Raw genomic sequence first — 18,034 nt, 5'->3', positions numbered from 1 at the left:
ATAAAACGTGCAGGGATGATTCTCATGATTAGAATTTCATTCCGTCTACATCATTTGCCTTTTGTATTTCTCTATACAAAAAGAAAAATAATAGAGTATTAGTGAAACTACTTATGGCTGTATGATCTACAATTATGCATGTAATGCAACACTGTTCAAATCATTTTTTACATATTGATATATGTGTAAAACCTCCAGCATTGAATGTAGAATAGAACTAAATTTCAAAAAGAAAAATAAATTCTTATACAACATACAAACTATTCCTCTCTCATTTGAAAGGAAGCCTATTGTTCAAGGGCAAATTCGCAAATTAAAAGTACCACTCCCCCGTTAGAGCTGTCATTTCGGGTAAACGGGTCGGTGGGTCAATTTGGATTTATTCCATAACCTATGCAAGTCGGGTCTGGGTTGGATCATGCTTGAGTTGGGTCACGTCGGGTCATACTTCTTATCGGGTTTATTTAGGTCGGGTTACATTCAGGTCAGGTGAACACTAGGTCGAGTTTAATTCTGGTTTTTACGGGTTAAAACGAGTTAGGGTAATTCTTGGGTTCGGTTCAAGTCAATAATTTGCGGGTTAAAATCAATTCGGGTCATTCTCGGGTTTGAATCGGGTTCGGTTCAAGTCAATAATTTGCGCATTATAATCAGATCGGGTCATTTTCAAGTCGGGTCATTCTCGGGTTCAAGTCGAGTTTTGTTCAAGTCAATAATTTGCAGGTTATAATCAGGTTAGGTCATTTCAAAGTCGGGTCATTCTCGGATTCAAGTCGGTTTATGTTCAAGTCAATAATTTACAGGTTACAATCAGGTCGGGTCATTTCCAAGTTAGGTCATATTCGGGTTTAACTAACTATAAATAGATAATTATCATTTTTATCAAGCTAATTATTTCCTTTGACTATAATATACGAAGTATATGACAATATACTAGGGAACTATAGTCTATAATTTAGGAAGATAATTAACTTCTTTGACCATACAACAAATATATACTATATTTAACTCTTAAATTTGAGGATGATGCTCCTTTCTTTTGCTGGCCTGGACCGACTTGGTCTCCCTAGACAAAATGCTTTGATAACCAATAATAAGGTGGTCTAAATTGCATTTAAGGTGATTTGAAATCGGGTCAGGAACAATTTGGGTTGAATTTAGGTCGGGTCAATAACAAGTCGTGTTAATTTCGATTCGGGTTAGTAACTGATCGGGTTGAATTTTTGGGTTGGGTAAGTAATAGGTCTGATAAAATTCGGGTCGGGTCAATAACAAGTCGGGTTTATTCGGATCGGGTTTGTAACAGGTGAGGTAAAATTCGAGTCGAGTTAGGAACGCTTCGGGTTGAATTCAGGTCAGGTTATTAACAAGTCGTGTTAAATTCGGGTTTTGACGGGTTAAAACGGGTTTGGGTCTATTTCGAATCAAGTCGGGTTCAGTGCAAGTTAATTAAATTGGCCGTTGTAAATCAGTAAATCAGTGCAAGTTGCAAACCGGTAGATTGACCGTTTAAAAGCAAATTGGATAGTTACACACACCCAGTTGGACTCCCGGAGAGTATTAGGGACCATGGTAAACATTTCGGCAATTTTTATTTCTAGGCGAAAAAAAAGTCAAAAAATTCCAAAATTGAAGGCTAATATCCACGCTTTTTGATAAATTTTGGAGGTTTTATGGCCCGTGTCAAAAAATCTTGAAATTCCAAGGGATGCATCTCGGGGTCATATAATGCCGTTTGGAACCATATATGATCATTATTTGTTGTCATAAATGTTCGTGGAAGGCTTGAATTTATGAAATCGGAGCAAATTGTAAATGGTAAATTGGTCGTTTAAAGGCAAATTGGATGGTTCCACCCACTCAATTGGACTCCCGGAGGGTATTAGGGACCATGGTAAAAATTGCAAAATTTCGGCAATTTTTATTTACGGGCGAAAAAAAGTCAAAAAATTCCAAAATTGAAGGTTAATATCCACGTTTTTTGAAAAAATTTGGAGGTTTCGGGGCACAGTGTAGAAAAGTCTTGATATTTTATGGGTTACATCTCGGGGTCATATAATGCCGTTTGGAACCATATATGATCATTATATGTTGTCATAAATGTTCGTAGTATGCTTGAGTTAATGAAATCCGTGCAAGTTGTAAACCGGTAAATTGGTCGTTTAAAGGCAAATTGGATGGTTCCACCAACCCAATTGGACTCCCGGGGGATATTAGGGACCATGGTAAACATTTCGACAATTTTTTATTTCGGGGCAAAAAAAGTCAAAAAATTCCAAAATTGTGAAGACTAATATCCACGCTTTTTGAAAATTTTTGGAGGTTTCGGGGCCCGATGTTGAAAAGTCTTGAAATTCTAGGAGATACATCTCGGGGTCATATAATGTCTTTTGTTATCATAAATGTTTGTGGTTGGCTTGAGTTAATGAAATTGGTGCAAGTTATAAACTAGTAAATAGGTCGTTTAAAGGAAAATTGGATAGTTCCACCCATCCATTTGGACTCCCGAAGGATATTAGGGACCATGGTAAGCATTTCGGAAATTATTATTTCCGGGCGAAAAAAGTCTAAAAATTCCAAAAATAAAGGCTAATATCCACGCTTTTTGAGAAATTTTGGAGGTTTATGGGCCGGTATCGAAAAGCCTTGAGATTCTAGAGAATACATCTCGGGGTCATATAATGTCTTTTGGAACCATATATGATCATTATTTGTTGTCATAAACGTTTGTGGTAGGCTTTAGTTAATGAAATCGATGCAAGTTGTAAATCCTTAAATTGGTCGTTTAAAGACAAATTGGATGGTTCCACCCACCCAATGGGACTACCAGACAATATTAGGGGATCATGGTAAACATTTCGGCAATTATTATTTTTGGGCGAAAAAAAGTCAAAATTTTCAATATTGAAGGCTAATATCCACGCTTTTTGAGACATTTAGGAGGATTCGGAACCCGGTGTCGAAAAGTCTTGAAATTTTAGGGGATACATCTCGGGGTCATATAATGCCGTTTGGAAATATTTGATCATTATTTTTTGTCATAAATGTTCATGGTAGGATTGATTTAATGAAATCGGTGCAAGTTATAAACCACTAAATAGGTCGTTAAAGGCAAATTGGATGGTTCCATCCACCCAATTGGACTTCCGAAGGGTATTAAGGACCATGGTAAATATTTCGGAAATTTTTATTTTGGAGCCGAAAAAAAGTCAAAAAATTTCAAAATTAAAGGCTAATGTCCACGCTTTTTGAGAAATTTTGGAGGTTTCGGGGCCCGGTGTCGTAAAGTTTTGAGATTTTAAGGAATACACACTAGTTGAAAATACTAAATGACAAGCGGTTCAAACCTCCTAATGGGAAGCGGTTCTGAACCGCATGCCCTTAGGAGGCTTGCCATTAGCCTTTTAAATGGCAAGCGGTTCAAAATCGCTTGCCATTTGTAGTGAAAGGGCAGCGATTTTGGCGCCAAACCGCTGCATATTAAGGCAAATATAAATTTTAAAAAAAAAAATCACTGAAATTGATACACAAATAAACTATATGTAAAAACAATAATATTTTTATTAATTAATTGTTGTAAGTATTACATTTTTAACCAAAAAAAAAATGATAATATAAGTAATTAAAGTTTGTTCCACCACCAGCACCACCACTTTCCACATGCACCACCACCATCCATGCGCACCACAACCACCACCACCATCCACGCGCACCACGCACCAGACCACCTACCAGCACCATCACCATCTACAGATCCAGCCCACTTCGCCCACCACAACCCCCACCAAAACCCCCACCAACACCAGCTCGGCCTGAAACAAACCAATTCAACCATACATCACCATAAATAAAATTAAAAAAAAAAAACAAAAACAAAAAAAAGGGAGCATACCATGAATTCCACTTAAACCTCAAAATTGGATTGAAATTTGGTTTTAAGGGTCAAATTCGACCATGAAAACTCTAGATCTAGAGTTTTTACGGTGGAATTTGACCTAAAAAATTCGAAAACTCCACAAAATTAAAATCGAAACCCACAAAATTAAAATTGAAACCAACAAAATTGAAATCGAAACCCACAAATCGAAATCAAAACCCATAAATCGGAACCCACAAGTTGAAATTTGCTCGAAATTTTACTCAAAATGTGCTCAAATTTTTTAGGAGTTTTGGTTCGAATTTTTTGGGGGTTTTAGTTCGAATTTTTACTCGAATTTGCCAGAAATTTTTGGGGGTTTTGGTCGAGGAGAGTGAGAAATGGAGAAATGGAGGGAGTGAGAAAGAGATCGAAGAGAGTGAGAAAGAGATCAAGGAGAGTGAAATGGAGGGAGGAGTGAGAAACTGAGATATGAAGGGAGGAGTGAGAAAGAGATCGAGAGAGGAGAGTGAGAAACTGAAAAAAGAGGAGATGAGAGAGAACGGGTGAGTATGGTTTTTTTTTGTTAAAAAGGCAAGTGTTTCACGGTACGAACCGCTTGCCATTTGGGGCTTTTGCAAGCGGTTCACACAAAGCCGCTTGCCATTTACTATTTCGCAAGCGGTTCACCTAAACCGTTTGCCATTTACAATTTTGGAAGCGGAATTCCATAACCGCCTGCCAATTAAGGCTTCCCAATTACAATTTTCTACTAGTGACATATGGGGGTCATATAATGCCGTTTGGAACCATATATGATCATTATATGTTGTCATAGATTTTCGTGGTAGGCTTGAGTTAATGAAATCGGTGCAAGTTGTAAACTGGTAAATTGGCCGTTTAAAGGAAAATTGTATGGTTCCACCCATCCATTGGACTCCCGAAGGGTATTAGGGACCACGGTAAATACTTCGGCAATTTTTATTTTAGAGCGAAAAAAGTCAAAAAATTCCAAAATTAAAGGCTAAGATCCACGCTTTTTGAGAAATTTTAGAGGTTTCGAGGCCCGGTGTCGAAAAGCCTTGAAATTTTAATGGATACATCTTGGGGTCATATAATGCCATTTGGAACCATTTATGACTATTATATGTTGTCATAAATATTCGTAGTAGGCTTGATTTAATGGTATCAGTGCAAGTTGTAAACCGGAAATTTAGCCGTTTAAAGGCAAATTAGATGGATACACTCACCCAATTGGACTCCCGGAGGGTATTAGGGACCATGGTAAAATTTTTGGCAATTATTATTTTCGAGCGAAAATAAGTCAATATATTCCAAAATTGAAGGTTATATCCACGCTTTTTGAGAAATTTTGGAGGTTTCAGGGCCCGGTGTCAAAAAGCTTAGAGATTTTAGGGAATACATCTCGGGGTCATATAATGTCGTTTGGAATCATATATAATCATTATATGTTGTCATAAATGTTCGTGGCCTAGTAGGCTTGAGTTATTAAATCGGTGCAAGTTGTAAACCGGTAAATTGGCCGTTTAAAGGAAATTGGATGGTTCCATCCACCCAATTGGACTCCCGGGGGGTATTAGGGACCATAATAAACATTTCGGAAATTTTTATTTTTAGACGGAAAAAAAGTCAAAAAATTCAGAATTTGAAGTTATCCACCTTTTTGAAAAATTTTGGAGTCTTTGGAGCCCGGTGTCTAAAAGCCCTTGAAATTCTAAGGAATACATGCCGGGGTCATATAATTTCGTTTGGAACCATAAGTAATCATTATTTGTTTTCATAAATGTTCGTGGCCTTGTAGGCTTGAGTTAATGAAATCGGTGCAAGTTGTAAACCGGTAAATTGGTCATTTAAAGGCAAATTGGATGGTTCTAACTACCGAAATGGACTCCTGGAGGGTATTAGGAACCATGGTAAACATTTCGGCAATTTTTATTTCCGGACGAAAAAAGTCAAAAATTTCCAAAATTGAAGGCTAATATTCACGCTTTTTGAGAAATTTTGAATGTTTCAAGGCCCGTGTAGAAAAGTCTAGAAATTTTAGGGGATACATCTCGGGGTCATATAATGCCGTTTGGAACCATATATGATCATTATATGTTTTCATAAATGTTCGTAGTAGGCTTGAGCTAATGAAATCGGTGCAACTTGTAAATCGATAAATTGGTCGTTTAAAGGAACATTGGATAGTTCAACCCACCAAATTGGACGTCCGGAGGTTATTATGGACCATGGTAAACATTTCGTAAATTTTTATTTTCCGGCCAAGATAAGTCAAAAAATTCCAAAATTGAAGGCTAATATCCACGTTTTTTGAGTAATTTTGGAGGTTTCAGGGCCCGGTGTCGAAAAGCTTTAATATTTAAGGGGATACATCTTAGGGTCATATAATGCCATTTAGAACCATATATGATCATTATATGTTGTCTTAAATGTAACACCCTAGAAATTCCTTTATTTTAAAATACTTGTTTTGCCCTGTATAAAACTTTGAATAGGAATATCTAAGACATTACCGCCACCGTGAAAACGGTTAAGGCAAATATCAAAGATACACAGCGGAAGACTAATTTTAAAAACCTTTCCAAAACAAACCAACTTGAAAAGCTAACCAAACGAAAGTAAAGTTAAAACCAAAATGAGCGAAGTAAAATGAAAATCAACCTACAACTTGGAACCATTAAAGGCCTTTATTAAAAACCAAACCAAATCCAAACTTGATGTTAGCTTCACATATAAATATTAGCATAAATAATTAAAGTAGAAACACATTGTAACTAATATAAACTAGCATGATTCGCTCTTCACTCGTGCCCCATCATGAATATGCCTCAATACCTGAAAAGCTTATCTTTACTTGTCTCCACTACTCTCCATTAAAAATGGGTCATCATAGGGCCAAGATAAAGACATGGCCAAAACACACAAACACACACAATCAGCAAAGCAGAGTACATAAGCGTAATTTAACACACTAACATGCTTTCACCTATCAACACACACTTACCTCATTGCACCTGTTCACAAGCACACACACCAATCAACAAGACACAATGACTAGACACTAATTAATTCATTTTGCATTGATTACGCATCGAACGGGTTTCCACCTATTAACCCCCCCCAAATAAATTTGAGGTTAACTGGCACGGGAGCTAACCGTGCCAGCGACAAAACCACACAAAGGTGGCGGAATTCCTGCGCATAATAATAAATAATAAAAAAGGAATATACAACGTCCTGTACTCCATTGGAAGTTATGGTTAAATATAAAACCCCATAACCCCCCCATTGTTCATACTCAAGGTATATACGTTCCAAGAGTTTTGGTGCGTAATCTCTTTCACTTTACGTTATTTACAGATTATTAGACTTGGTGATGACTCTCAAAGCATAATAAGTCAATCAACAATAATTATACAATCAAACAAGCATACCAATTTAATTCTTGAATAATTAGTGACCACATATTATTTATTGTTGAACCCTTTTTAATTCTACCTCAGTGTCAAAGACACCTTAAACGCATAATGCGCCAAAAATCCTATCCCTCGGTGTTAAAAACACCTTAAGTGCACAAAGGCACCTGCAACATACTATTTATTCCTTAGCTTGTGTACATAGACACTTATATAGCTCCTTCCTCATGCTTAAAACATCAATAAAAATTATTTGAACCATAATAAAATTCCTTTTCAATATTCCAAACATAATTAAACATGTAGTTTAATTAATCATTCCTTCTAACATGCCATAAATAAAAATGTGGTTCAAACACAACATGCCCAAAATATAATTTTCCAAATCCATAACCATCACAAATAATTCATGCTTCACAATTCAATCACAAATGCCATAAATTCTCAATTCCATACATAAACCTGAGCATGATACTACTTGTAATTGATTGAAATCAAACCTAACATGATTCTACATCATCAAAATATGCTAAGTACGCGTACGTACCTCAAATAAGCCATTAAAGTAGCCGATTACACTACAACAATTCCCGAACCAAGTCTCCTACATAAAGGGACAATAATACTATATTAATTACCCTTGTATACACAATTTCCAGCAACTTAAACTCACTTTAAATAACTTAGAATAATCTGAAAATTATTTAAAAACCCCTAATTAAACTCCTTTTTAATGGATAATCACACCCTTTTATTAAAAATCACAATTATACTACTTTAAATAAAATTCCAACATTTTAAACTAATAAAAAATCCTTTAAAACTTCATCAAAATACATCTTTATACTTAAATTATCCATAGAAACATTAAATTTATCTCTTACCCCTTTTAAACTCAAAGATAAAATTTAAAGCATAAAAAAAAAACTTCGTTAAAAATCAAAAACTGCTCGAAAATCGTATTTAGAGGCTGAATTTGGCCACGAGAGGGTGGTACTCACTACCAAAGGTAGTGAATCTTTCTTAAAACGTTGTTTCCACTCGAAAAACACTGCTTTTTTTTTTTTTTTTTTTTTTTTTTTTTTTTTTTTATCAAAATCGGAGGAGTTTAGAACCTGATCGGGATTAAAACGGGATTAATATTAACAAACGGAAATCTAATAATTAAAACATGAATTTACGTGTTCAAAATAATTTGGAATTAATTTAAACTAATAAGTAGTTATAATCACCAAAATTTCAAAACATCATTACTATAAAATCCCTAAATCAATTGTTCATAAAAACCCTAAAAATCAAGTCTTGAATGAATTAAAAACCCTAACTTTATAATTTATTAAATCTGAAAATAATGTCAATAATAAAAATCTAAAATTATAGTTTTAAATCATTATAACATGTTTTTTTATACTAAATAAACACATTTAGAACTATTAAAATAAAAAATCCACATATATAATTATAACCCACCATTAAAATAGAAGAGGAGAGAGAAAGCAAGAAGTGGAGGATGGAACTCCGACTGGGCGCGCGGCAGCCACGTCGCCGACGTTGGTCGACGGAGCCCGGCAGGTGGTGGTCGGTGTGATGACGTGGCAGCAACAAGGCTGAAATTTGGGTGGGTTTATGTCACCCAAAACCCACGTAAATGCAAGAAGAAAAAGAAAGAATAAGAAAAGGAAAAAGGAAAAGAAGAAAGAAAGAATAAAAAGAAAATAGCTTACCTTGACCATTTGACCTTTTTGGGTGGTAAAATTTTGGGGATAAGTAGAGTATTTATAGTGTAGAGTAGGTTAGGGTAGGTTTGGGCTTCATAAAAATAATGGACTTAAATGATGAAATAGGTGGCCCAAAAGTAAAAATAGGATGATTGGGTTAATAATAAAGATGGGCTACGTTTGGATTAAATACTTATTGACCCAAATATAAATACTTGCTTTATCTATAATTCAATAATTAAAATAGTTTGACCCAAAATATATTTTATAATTAAATAAATAATTTATAAAATACGTTAAAAATACGGGGTATTACATTAAATGTTCGTGGTAGGCTTGAGTTAATGAAATCAGTGCAAGTTGTAAATTGGTAAATTGGTCGTTTATAGGCAAATTGGATGGTTCCATCCACCCAATTGGACCCCAGGGGGGTATTAGGGACCATAATAAACATTTCGGCAATTTTTATTTTTAGACGAAAAAAAAGTCAAAAAATTCAAAATTTGAAGTTATCCACATTTTTGAAAAAATTTGGAGTCTTCGGAGCCCGGTGTCTAAAAGCCTTGAAATTCCATGGAATACATCCCGAGGTCATATAATGTCGTTTGGAACCATATGTAATCATTACTTGTTTTCATAAATGTTCATGGCCTGGTAGGCTTGAGTTAATAAAATCGGTGTAAGTTGTATACAGATAAATTGGTCGTTTAAAGGCAAATTGGATGGTTCCACCCACCGAAATGGACTCCTGGAGGGTATTAGGAACCGTGGTAAACATTTCGGCAATTTTTATTTTTCAGACGAAACAAAGTCAAAAAATTCCAAAATTGAAGGCTAAAATCCACGTTTTTTTGAGAAATTTCGAAGGTTTCAGGGCCCGTGTAGAAAAGTCTAGAAATTTTAGGGGATACATCTCGGGGTCATATAATGCCGTTTGGAACCATATAGGATCATTATATGTTTTCATAAATGTTCGTAGTAGGCTTGAGTTAATGAAATCGGTGCAAATTGTAAACCGATAAATTGGTCGTTTAAAGGCAAATTGGATAGTTCCACCCACCAAATTGGACGCCCGGAGGTTATTAGGGACCATGGTAAACATTTCGGAAATTTTTATTTTCTGGCTAAGATAAGTAAAAAAATTCCAAAATTGAAGGCTAATATCCACGCTTTTTGAGTAATTTTGGAGGTTTCGGGGTCCGGTGTCGAATAGTCTTCAGATTTTTGGAGATATATCTCGGGGTCATATAATTCCGTTTAGAACCATATATGATCATTATATGTTGTCATAAATGTTCGTGGTAGGCTTGAGTTAATGAAATCACTCAATTAGTGCAAGTTGTAAATTGGTAAATTGGTCGTTTATAGGCAAATTGGATGGTTCCACCCACCTAATTGGACTCCCGGAGGATATTAGGGACCTTGTTAAACATTTCGGCAATTTTTATTTTCGGGCGAAAAAAATCAAAAAATTCCAAAATTGAAGTATAATATCCACGTTTTTTGAGAAATTTTGGAGGTTTCGGGGCCCGGTGTTTAAAAGTCTTGAAATTTTAGGAAATACATCTCGGGGTCATATAATGTCGTTTGGTACCATATATGATCATTATTTGTTGTAATAAATGTTCGTGGTAGGCTTGAGTTAATAAAATTGATGAAGTTGTAAACCGGTAAATTGGCCGTTTAAAGGCAAATTGGATATTTCTACCCTCCCAATTGGACTCCTGAAGGGTATTAGGGACCATAGTAAACATTTCGACAATTATTATTTCCAGGTGAAAAAAAGTCAATAAAATTCCAAAATTGAAGACTAATCCACGCATTTTGCGAAATTTTAAAGGTTTCAGGGCTCGGTGTCGAAAAGTCTTGAAATTCTAGGGAATAAATCACGGGGTCATATAATACCGTTTGGAACCATGTGTGATCATTATTTGTTGTCATAAATGTTCGTGGTAGGCTTGAATAATTAATGAAATCGGTGCAAGTTGTAAATCGGTAAATGGGTCGTTTAAAGGCAAATTGGATGGTTCCACCTGCCCAATTGAACTCATGGAGGGTATTAGGGACCATGGTAAACATTTTGGCATTTTTTTAATTTTCGGGCGAAAAATGTTAAAAAATTCAAAAATTAAAGGCTAATATCCACGCTTTTTGAGAAATTTTGGAGTTTTCAGGGCCCGGTGTATAAAAGACTTGAAATTCTAGGGAATACTTCTCGTGGTCATATAATGTCGTTTGGGCCCAAATATGGTCATTATTTGTTGTCATAAATGTTCGTGGTAGGTTTGAATTAATGAAATCGGTGCAAGTTGTAAACTGGTACATTGGTCGTTTAAAGGCTAATTTGATTGTTTCACCCAATTAATTGGACTTCCGGAGGGCATTAGGGACCATGGTAAATATTTCGGCAATTTTTATTGCGGGTGAAAAAAGTAAAAAAATTCCAAAATTGAAGGCTAAGATCCACGCTTTTTGAGAAATTTTGGAAGTTTCGGGTAGAGCTGTCAATTCGGGTAAACGGGTCAGGTTTAGGTCGGTAAGGGTGGGTCGGGTCAATTCAGATTAATTCCATAACCTATTTGGGTCGGGTTTGGTCATGCTTGAGTCGGGTCATACTTCTTATCGAGTTTTGGTCGGGTTAAGATCGGGTTAATAACAGGTCAGGTTATGTTCGGATTGATTACAAACCTAATTACGGCACATTAATGAGAGGGGCTAAATATTTGTGGCATAAATTGAGGACCGCCCATTCTTTAGTAAATGGGCCCCATAACTTCATATGATTTGGGATGGGGGGCGTCTGTTTCTTCCAATTTGAGCGATGCCCTTTTAAAAATCTTCCGGAACAGGACACGGCAAATGGCTGATGGCACACATGTCTAAATAATTAAAATTATTAAAATTAAAACAATTGCAAAACGCCAACTTAGACCAAATTGCCAATTGGTACTGCGTTTTATCAACCTCTAATGTATCCCCATCATTTTACGAGGTTGGCCCTCTTGTATGAATCAAGGACAAGAAAGATATATTCTTCTGTTCTTTATCTATTGCAATAAATTAAATAAGCACGTATATTAAGAGTAATACTTTAGGAAATGAAGTATATATAGAATGGAAATAGCATGCAGAAAGATTATAACGTAATTAGGAGGAATTAAAACAATATGGAAATTTACGTATGAGAAAAAGAACAATTAAACCGTGAATGATAGTTAGCTCCATTGGTTAATACATTGCCAATAACACCAAGTCACTCGTGATATCATTGTTGTAAAAGATTTTATTTAGGTATCGTATTTGTGTAAAAAAAAAAAGGTATTGTATTTGTTGAATAGAAATCTTATAATTTTAGACTTGTGAGTTGTAACAAATTAAGAAACTAATTAACTCAAAACTAACTATTATTTGTCGTGTCTTTTTTACTAAAACATAAATGTACATTTAATATATAAAAGACATACACATTTCACTCTCGTATCACCATTCAACACGCTTGTTTCGATAGTTAATGCATTAAATAATTAGCGAATTTGAACGCTACAAAATCAATTCTGTTTAGGACATGTGATAAATAATCAAAATATTATAAACTCAATTTCCAGGCTGCAAAGGAAAGAGATAGAAGATTAATTTCTACTCACACCCGAGTTATGAGGCCAATTTGGCAATATATCACTTAACAACGAAATTAATCTATTTTCTCCTATTTAGGAAATAAAAAATTAAAGAAATAATTGAGGCTAATAGAGCTTAACCGTTAAAAAAATGCCACGTATAGTAACACGTGAGAAAGAAGTAGACACTCCTACAAATAAGTGGAGAATGAATGACTGATTCCTCACTCACTCCATTTTCAGTACAAAAGGGGTGTCCTCTTCTGAGAGAAACCAGCAATCAAAGCTTTCCTCGTTTAGAATTTTCAGGTAAATTTTTCATCTTTTTTGTTTAATACTTTAATTTCTGTGTTTATGTTTATGTTCTTGGTTTTGAATTGATCATAAAATGTTGTATTTGAATTGTTTTTCCTTGTAATTTTTGTTGAAATTTGGGATTTGGTAATGTAGATTAGTTGGGTTTTGAGAGTGGCATTTTTAAGTGTATAAAGGAGATTAAAAAGTTGGAATTTTTTAGAAGATTGCTGACATGGGGTTAGGGAATGTTTTTCAAAAATTAATTTTTTTATGAACATATAATAATATAATATGCTTTTGGAGGTATTGTGAATTTGTGATGATGTTTATGTTTTATCGTTTGAATAAAGTATTCATTTTTATTGTTATGTTCACCAAAATGTTTCTTGGAGTGTTTTACCCGTTGTTAGAGATTGTGACAACTTTCTCGTTAGGTGGGGGGATAAATTAGTGTTGGTTTCATGTTTAGTGATTTGAATTACTACATTCGTTTCGATTTAGTTGTCACGAGTTATAGTTAGAGTAACATTGCTGTGACGATTTTTCCAGGACAAATGAGTACAATTTAGAAATTATGTGAGGTTGAATTTATATAGAATTAGATCTGTAAAATGGCTTAGACTTTGTTCTCTTCGACTTATTTTGTAATGATATTTGCTAATTAAAATTGACTTGTACCGATGTGAACCGATTAAAATTGGTTTTTACTGATCAAAACTGATTTAAGTTGATTAGTATATCCTAAAACTGAATTTTGTTAGGTAATGAGAACATGTTTCAAATTCATTGTCTGAGATCAGTAGTTAAATATGGTTCTGTACTTCTGTTAGTGTTGTATTAATCTTTTCAGCCCATCTTGTCCCTTGTACTAATGGTCAATGGTGTCACTTTGTTTATGTTTTAGCCTCATTTTTTTAATCTTTTATTCATGTTATTTGTCTTATAAACTGCAGTAAATCTTCTGGTAAGATGATTTAAATTAATGGTCTAGGATCAGTTATTAAATATATACTCATACTAAGTTCATGTATATTGGTTTCAGGTTAAGCAATGGCATCTGTTGCTTCCTCTCACTTTGTATCAAGTGGAGCGCGCATCAATTGCGCAGGTCCAGAAACCAGGACAACTTTGGCGCAGATTGATCTTAAAAGCCGTCTCACCACTCACAATGGGTTGAGATCATTGAACATGGGTGACATGCTACAGATGAAATCCAACACGAAAGCATTGACTAAAGCTGTACGGAGCAAAGGGCACAAAGCTCAGAATGATGTGCCATTCAGAGCTGTTATACGTGGGATGAACATAGCATTTGTATCTACTGAATGTGATAAGTGGTGCAAAACTGGTGGTCTTGGTGATGTTGTTGGCGGTCTCCCACCAGCTTTGGCAGTGAGTCTTTTGATTTGTTGTTAGACTGTGTCGATTTAAATTAGTATTGACTAATGTTTTAGCACGTAACATTGTTTTTCTTCTCTTTATACCAATCTTTTAGAAAAGAGGACACAGAGTCATGACAATCGTACCTCGCTATGACCAATACAAAGATGCATGGGATACTAGTGTGCTCGTTGAGGTAACCTGTTACACTTTTGTTTGAAACTGTAATGTTTTGCTGGTCTACATCTCTCTGTAATTGTTAAAATGCTTTGGGATTTGACAAACTGTTGATTATTCATTGCAGTTGAAAGTTGGGGACATGCTTTTCACTGTCCGATTCTTCCATTGTTATAAAAGGGGAGTAGACCGTGTTTTTGTTGACCATCCAATATTCCTTGAGAAGGTTTGCACCAACTCTATCGTGGAAAATAGTATAATTTATTAACGTGTGAGCTTTTCAGGTATCATATGAACTCATGACCAAAATTCATGAACTTTCAGGTATGGGGCAAAACTGGTTCCAAGCTCTATGGTCCTACAGCTGGATCGGATTTTGATGACAACCAGCTTCGTTTCAGTTTGCTCTGCCAGGTAATTTTTTGAGTGCAATCTGATGTTATATTCTTTCCAACAGTACTAAGGAGAATGTTGGTGCTTCTAGCTATACCCAAGCACATTCATCCTAGTTTTTTTACTTGCGAATATTGAGTCTTGAATATGATAAACTTTGTGCACTGATTTATTTGAATAACTTTTCCCTCATAAAAGTTCTGTTGGTTTTTTACCAGCTTCAAAGTAGTCACTGACTCACTTATTCATAAGCTAGCAGGCATTTGATGTTCTGTAAATACCTTTGCTGCAGGCAGCTTTGGAAGCCCCGAGAATTTTGAATCTGAACAGCAACCCGAAATTTTCAGGCCCATATGGTGTGTATTATTCAGCTTTTAGTTTGATTACATAAGATTCTCATCAACATGCACCACGATAATAATGTTTTATAATGCATATGCTGTTGCAATGTTCTTGCAGGGGAGGATATTGTTTTCGTTGCCAATGACTGGCACACAAGTCTTCTTCCATGCTACCTCAAGTCCATGTACCAATCTAAGGGCATCTATCAGAATGCCAAGGTAACCCTCCTTTAATTTGTTTTATACTCAAATATTACTTAAGCAAAACATGGAAACCAACCATGGATGGTTTGAAATGTATAATGATGGCAGGTTGTCTACTGTATCCACAACATCGCTTACCAAGGGAGATTCGCCTTTTCAGATTTCTCAATGCTCAACCTCCCTGACGAATTCAGGGGATCCTTTGATTTCATTGACGGGTAGGTGAAGTCATCATTCTGTTATTTGAAACATTCACCTTTTATGTTAACCAATAAAACTTTGTTTTAGAAGGTTCTCCTTCTTTTCCTGATCCTGGAATTTCGTTGGATGTGCAGGCATGTTAAGCCTGTTAAAGGAAGAAAAATCAATTGGATGAAGGCCGGGATCTTGGAGTCTGACAGGGTAGTGACTGTCAGTCCTAATTATGCTCAGGAAATCCTATCAGGTCCTGCAAAAGGTGTTGAGTTGCACAACGCTTGTCGTACAGCAACTCTTACAGGCATCACCAACGGCACAGACATCCAGGACTGGAACCCATTAACTGATGAATACATTGATGTCAATTATGACAACACAACGGTAAAGACCCTTCTCCTCTTCCCCTTCTTTTAAAGTGATCTGTTTGTTGGGAGCAAATTTAGGTTTTAGCTTAAAAATAACCCCCAAGATTTATTTTTTTCGTTCTTTTTAAATAGATTGTCGAACATAGCTTTTCATTCTAGTCAAGTATCTGTGTGAAAATAAAAATCTAATCATCATGTGGGAACTTTTGTGCAACTTTCTGCTTCTTCCAGGTGATGGATGCAAAACCACTTTTAAAGGAAGCCCTTCAAGCAGAAGTTGGGTTACCAATTGATCCAGATGTTCCACTGATCGGCTTCATCGGTAGACTTGAGGAACAGAAAGGTTCTGATATTCTTGCTGCAGCAATTCCTGAATTCATTGGAGAGAATGTCCAAGTCGTTGTCCTGGTAAGTATTCTTTTCTCATGTTCTCCACGCTTCATGGTTGTTTCTTGTAAGGCAAACAAGCTGATGGTGTTATATCGTCTTCTCAGGGAACTGGCAAAAAGACCATGGAGAAGCAGCTTGAAGAACTTGAGACCATGTACCCCGACAAAGCTAGAGGAGTTGCAAAGTTCAACACCCCCTTGGCTCATATGATTATTGCTGGCGCTGATTACATAATGATTCCTAGCAGATTTGAACCTTGTGGTCTTGTCCAATTGCATGCCATGAACTATGGAACTGTATTGTCTTGAAACCTTTCTGAACTTATGTGGTTGGCATATTGACTGATATCTATGTTTCTTATCGTCCCCTTTCCGAATGCTTGCATTGGCAGGTCCCTATTGTTGCCTCAACTGGTGGGTTAGTTGATACAGTCAAGGAAGGTTTCACTGGATTCCAGATGGGAGCTTTCAATGTTGAAGTGAGTTGTTTAATTCACTTTTTTTATGTTGAGATGAACTTTCTGTGTCTCCTATGAAACTACTATTTGCTGATGAAATTCACCTACTCCCTCCGTCCTGTAATAATCTACTTGTTAAGTTGTTACCTACTTTGGTAAAACTCCCCCCCCCCCCCCCCCTCCTGTGTGATGTGAATTTTACCTTTTATCTTTCCTAAACACCAACCCTCTTTTTCTCTCAATTATATTCCTAAGCTTTCTCTTGCACTTGCTAATTTACCACTCCATCCACATTTTTTTTTATTATAACCACTTTTTGCAATATCCCTACAGCTTTTTTTAATGTGTTTGATTATAGGATGGAATGTAAGAATATCAGAGAAGTAAAATGCTGATTCTGTTCAAAATATTACATGCTTGATTAGCTTTGTATGACTGAATATGAATACTAAAGCTTGCCTCTATTATCTTCAGTGCGAAACCATTGACCCAAGTGATGTAGCCGCTCTAGCCACAACTGTCAAGAGAGCTCTGAAAACCTACCGTACCCCTGCAATGAAAGAGATGATCCAGAACTGCATGGCTCAAGATGTTTCTTGGAAGGTCTGTTACTTCTTCCTTTTACTTAAGACTTTGGCTTTCGATTTTTCATTTTGAAATGGCATTCTATGGTATTTCAGTTATAGAAAAATTTGTTAGTTGGTCATAAATTAATGGTGTGAGTTGCAAAATACAGGAGCCTGCTAAGCTGTGGGAAAAGCTGCTGTTGAGTTTAAATATTCCTGGAAGCGAACCTGGTATTGATGCAGAGGAAGTTGCTACTTCTGCCGAAGAGAAGAAGGCTGCTGCTGTATGAACCTTTTGAATGCTGTGGGAATTACTAACAATACATTTATATATTATGCAAGCTGACATCCACGGGAACAGTTTCAGTGTTCCATCCTTGTGTCCGGAATGAAGTCACATGTTATGTGGCTGAACGCTAATATAGTAATATGTATAGTATGTTCGAGCATTTGCATTTTAAAGAATGCGCAGTTCAATGCTAAGATGTATTTTATGTTCGAGCATCCGTATATGTAAGAAATGTGTGGTTATGCACCATGAAATCAATATAGGTGCAATGACACTTTCTTCCTAAAGCAATAAGTTGTATAAGGTTCTAAACCAGTAATAGAAACTGTTTAAGAGCTTCTTGTAA

The 18,034-nt window shown here is 35.8% G+C and overlaps 1 protein-coding gene and 1 long non-coding RNA gene across 2 annotated transcripts; one reads left to right on the top strand and one right to left on the bottom strand.

The window, feature by feature from the left end:
• Nucleotides 1–3,539: 3,539 nt before the first annotated feature.
• Nucleotides 3,540–4,420, bottom strand: LOC145579590 (uncharacterized). The gene is made up of 2 exons (XR_014099166.1): nt 3,893–4,420; nt 3,540–3,812 (listed from the first exon to the last, which is right to left on the bottom strand). It is a non-coding gene; the product is annotated as an uncharacterized LOC145579590 (long non-coding RNA).
• Nucleotides 4,421–13,941: 9,521 nt separating this feature from the next.
• LOC145592944 (granule-bound starch synthase 1, chloroplastic/amyloplastic-like) lies at nt 13,942–18,034 on the top strand. Its single transcript, XM_081649467.1, has 13 exons — nt 13,942–14,320; nt 14,424–14,504; nt 14,613–14,711; nt 14,810–14,899; nt 15,171–15,234; nt 15,338–15,438; nt 15,532–15,641; nt 15,759–16,002; nt 16,218–16,394; nt 16,481–16,672; nt 16,768–16,854; nt 17,308–17,436; nt 17,570–18,034. Exons 1-13 carry the CDS (start codon nt 13,979–13,981, stop codon nt 17,687–17,689), a joined length of 1,836 nt encoding a protein of 611 aa, XP_081505593.1. The 5' UTR covers nt 13,942–13,978; the 3' UTR covers nt 17,690–18,034.

The sequence above is a fragment of the Chenopodium album genome, chromosome 2 (assembly GCF_948465745.1).
Source record: "Chenopodium album chromosome 2, dcCheAlbu1.1, whole genome shotgun sequence".
Lineage (NCBI taxonomy): Eukaryota > Viridiplantae > Streptophyta > Magnoliopsida > Caryophyllales > Amaranthaceae > Chenopodium > Chenopodium album.
The sequence above is the reverse complement of the archived record's forward strand: the minus strand, read 5'-3'. Positions and strand labels throughout refer to the sequence as shown.

What these genes read in the sequence shown, in the direction of transcription:
- LOC145592944 (XM_081649467.1), top strand. Translation starts at nt 13,979, where the DNA reads ATGGCATCTGTTGCTTCCTCTCACTTTGTATCAAGTGGAGCGCGCATC. An exon ending in TCCTTTGATTTCATTGACGG is followed by an intron (nt 15,642 to 15,758) that starts GTAGGTGAAGTC and finishes TTGGATGTGCAG; the next exon opens with GCATGTTAAGCCTGTTAAAG. An exon ending in TGGGAGCTTTCAATGTTGAA is followed by an intron (nt 16,855 to 17,307) that starts GTGAGTTGTTTA and finishes TATTATCTTCAG; the next exon opens with TGCGAAACCATTGACCCAAG.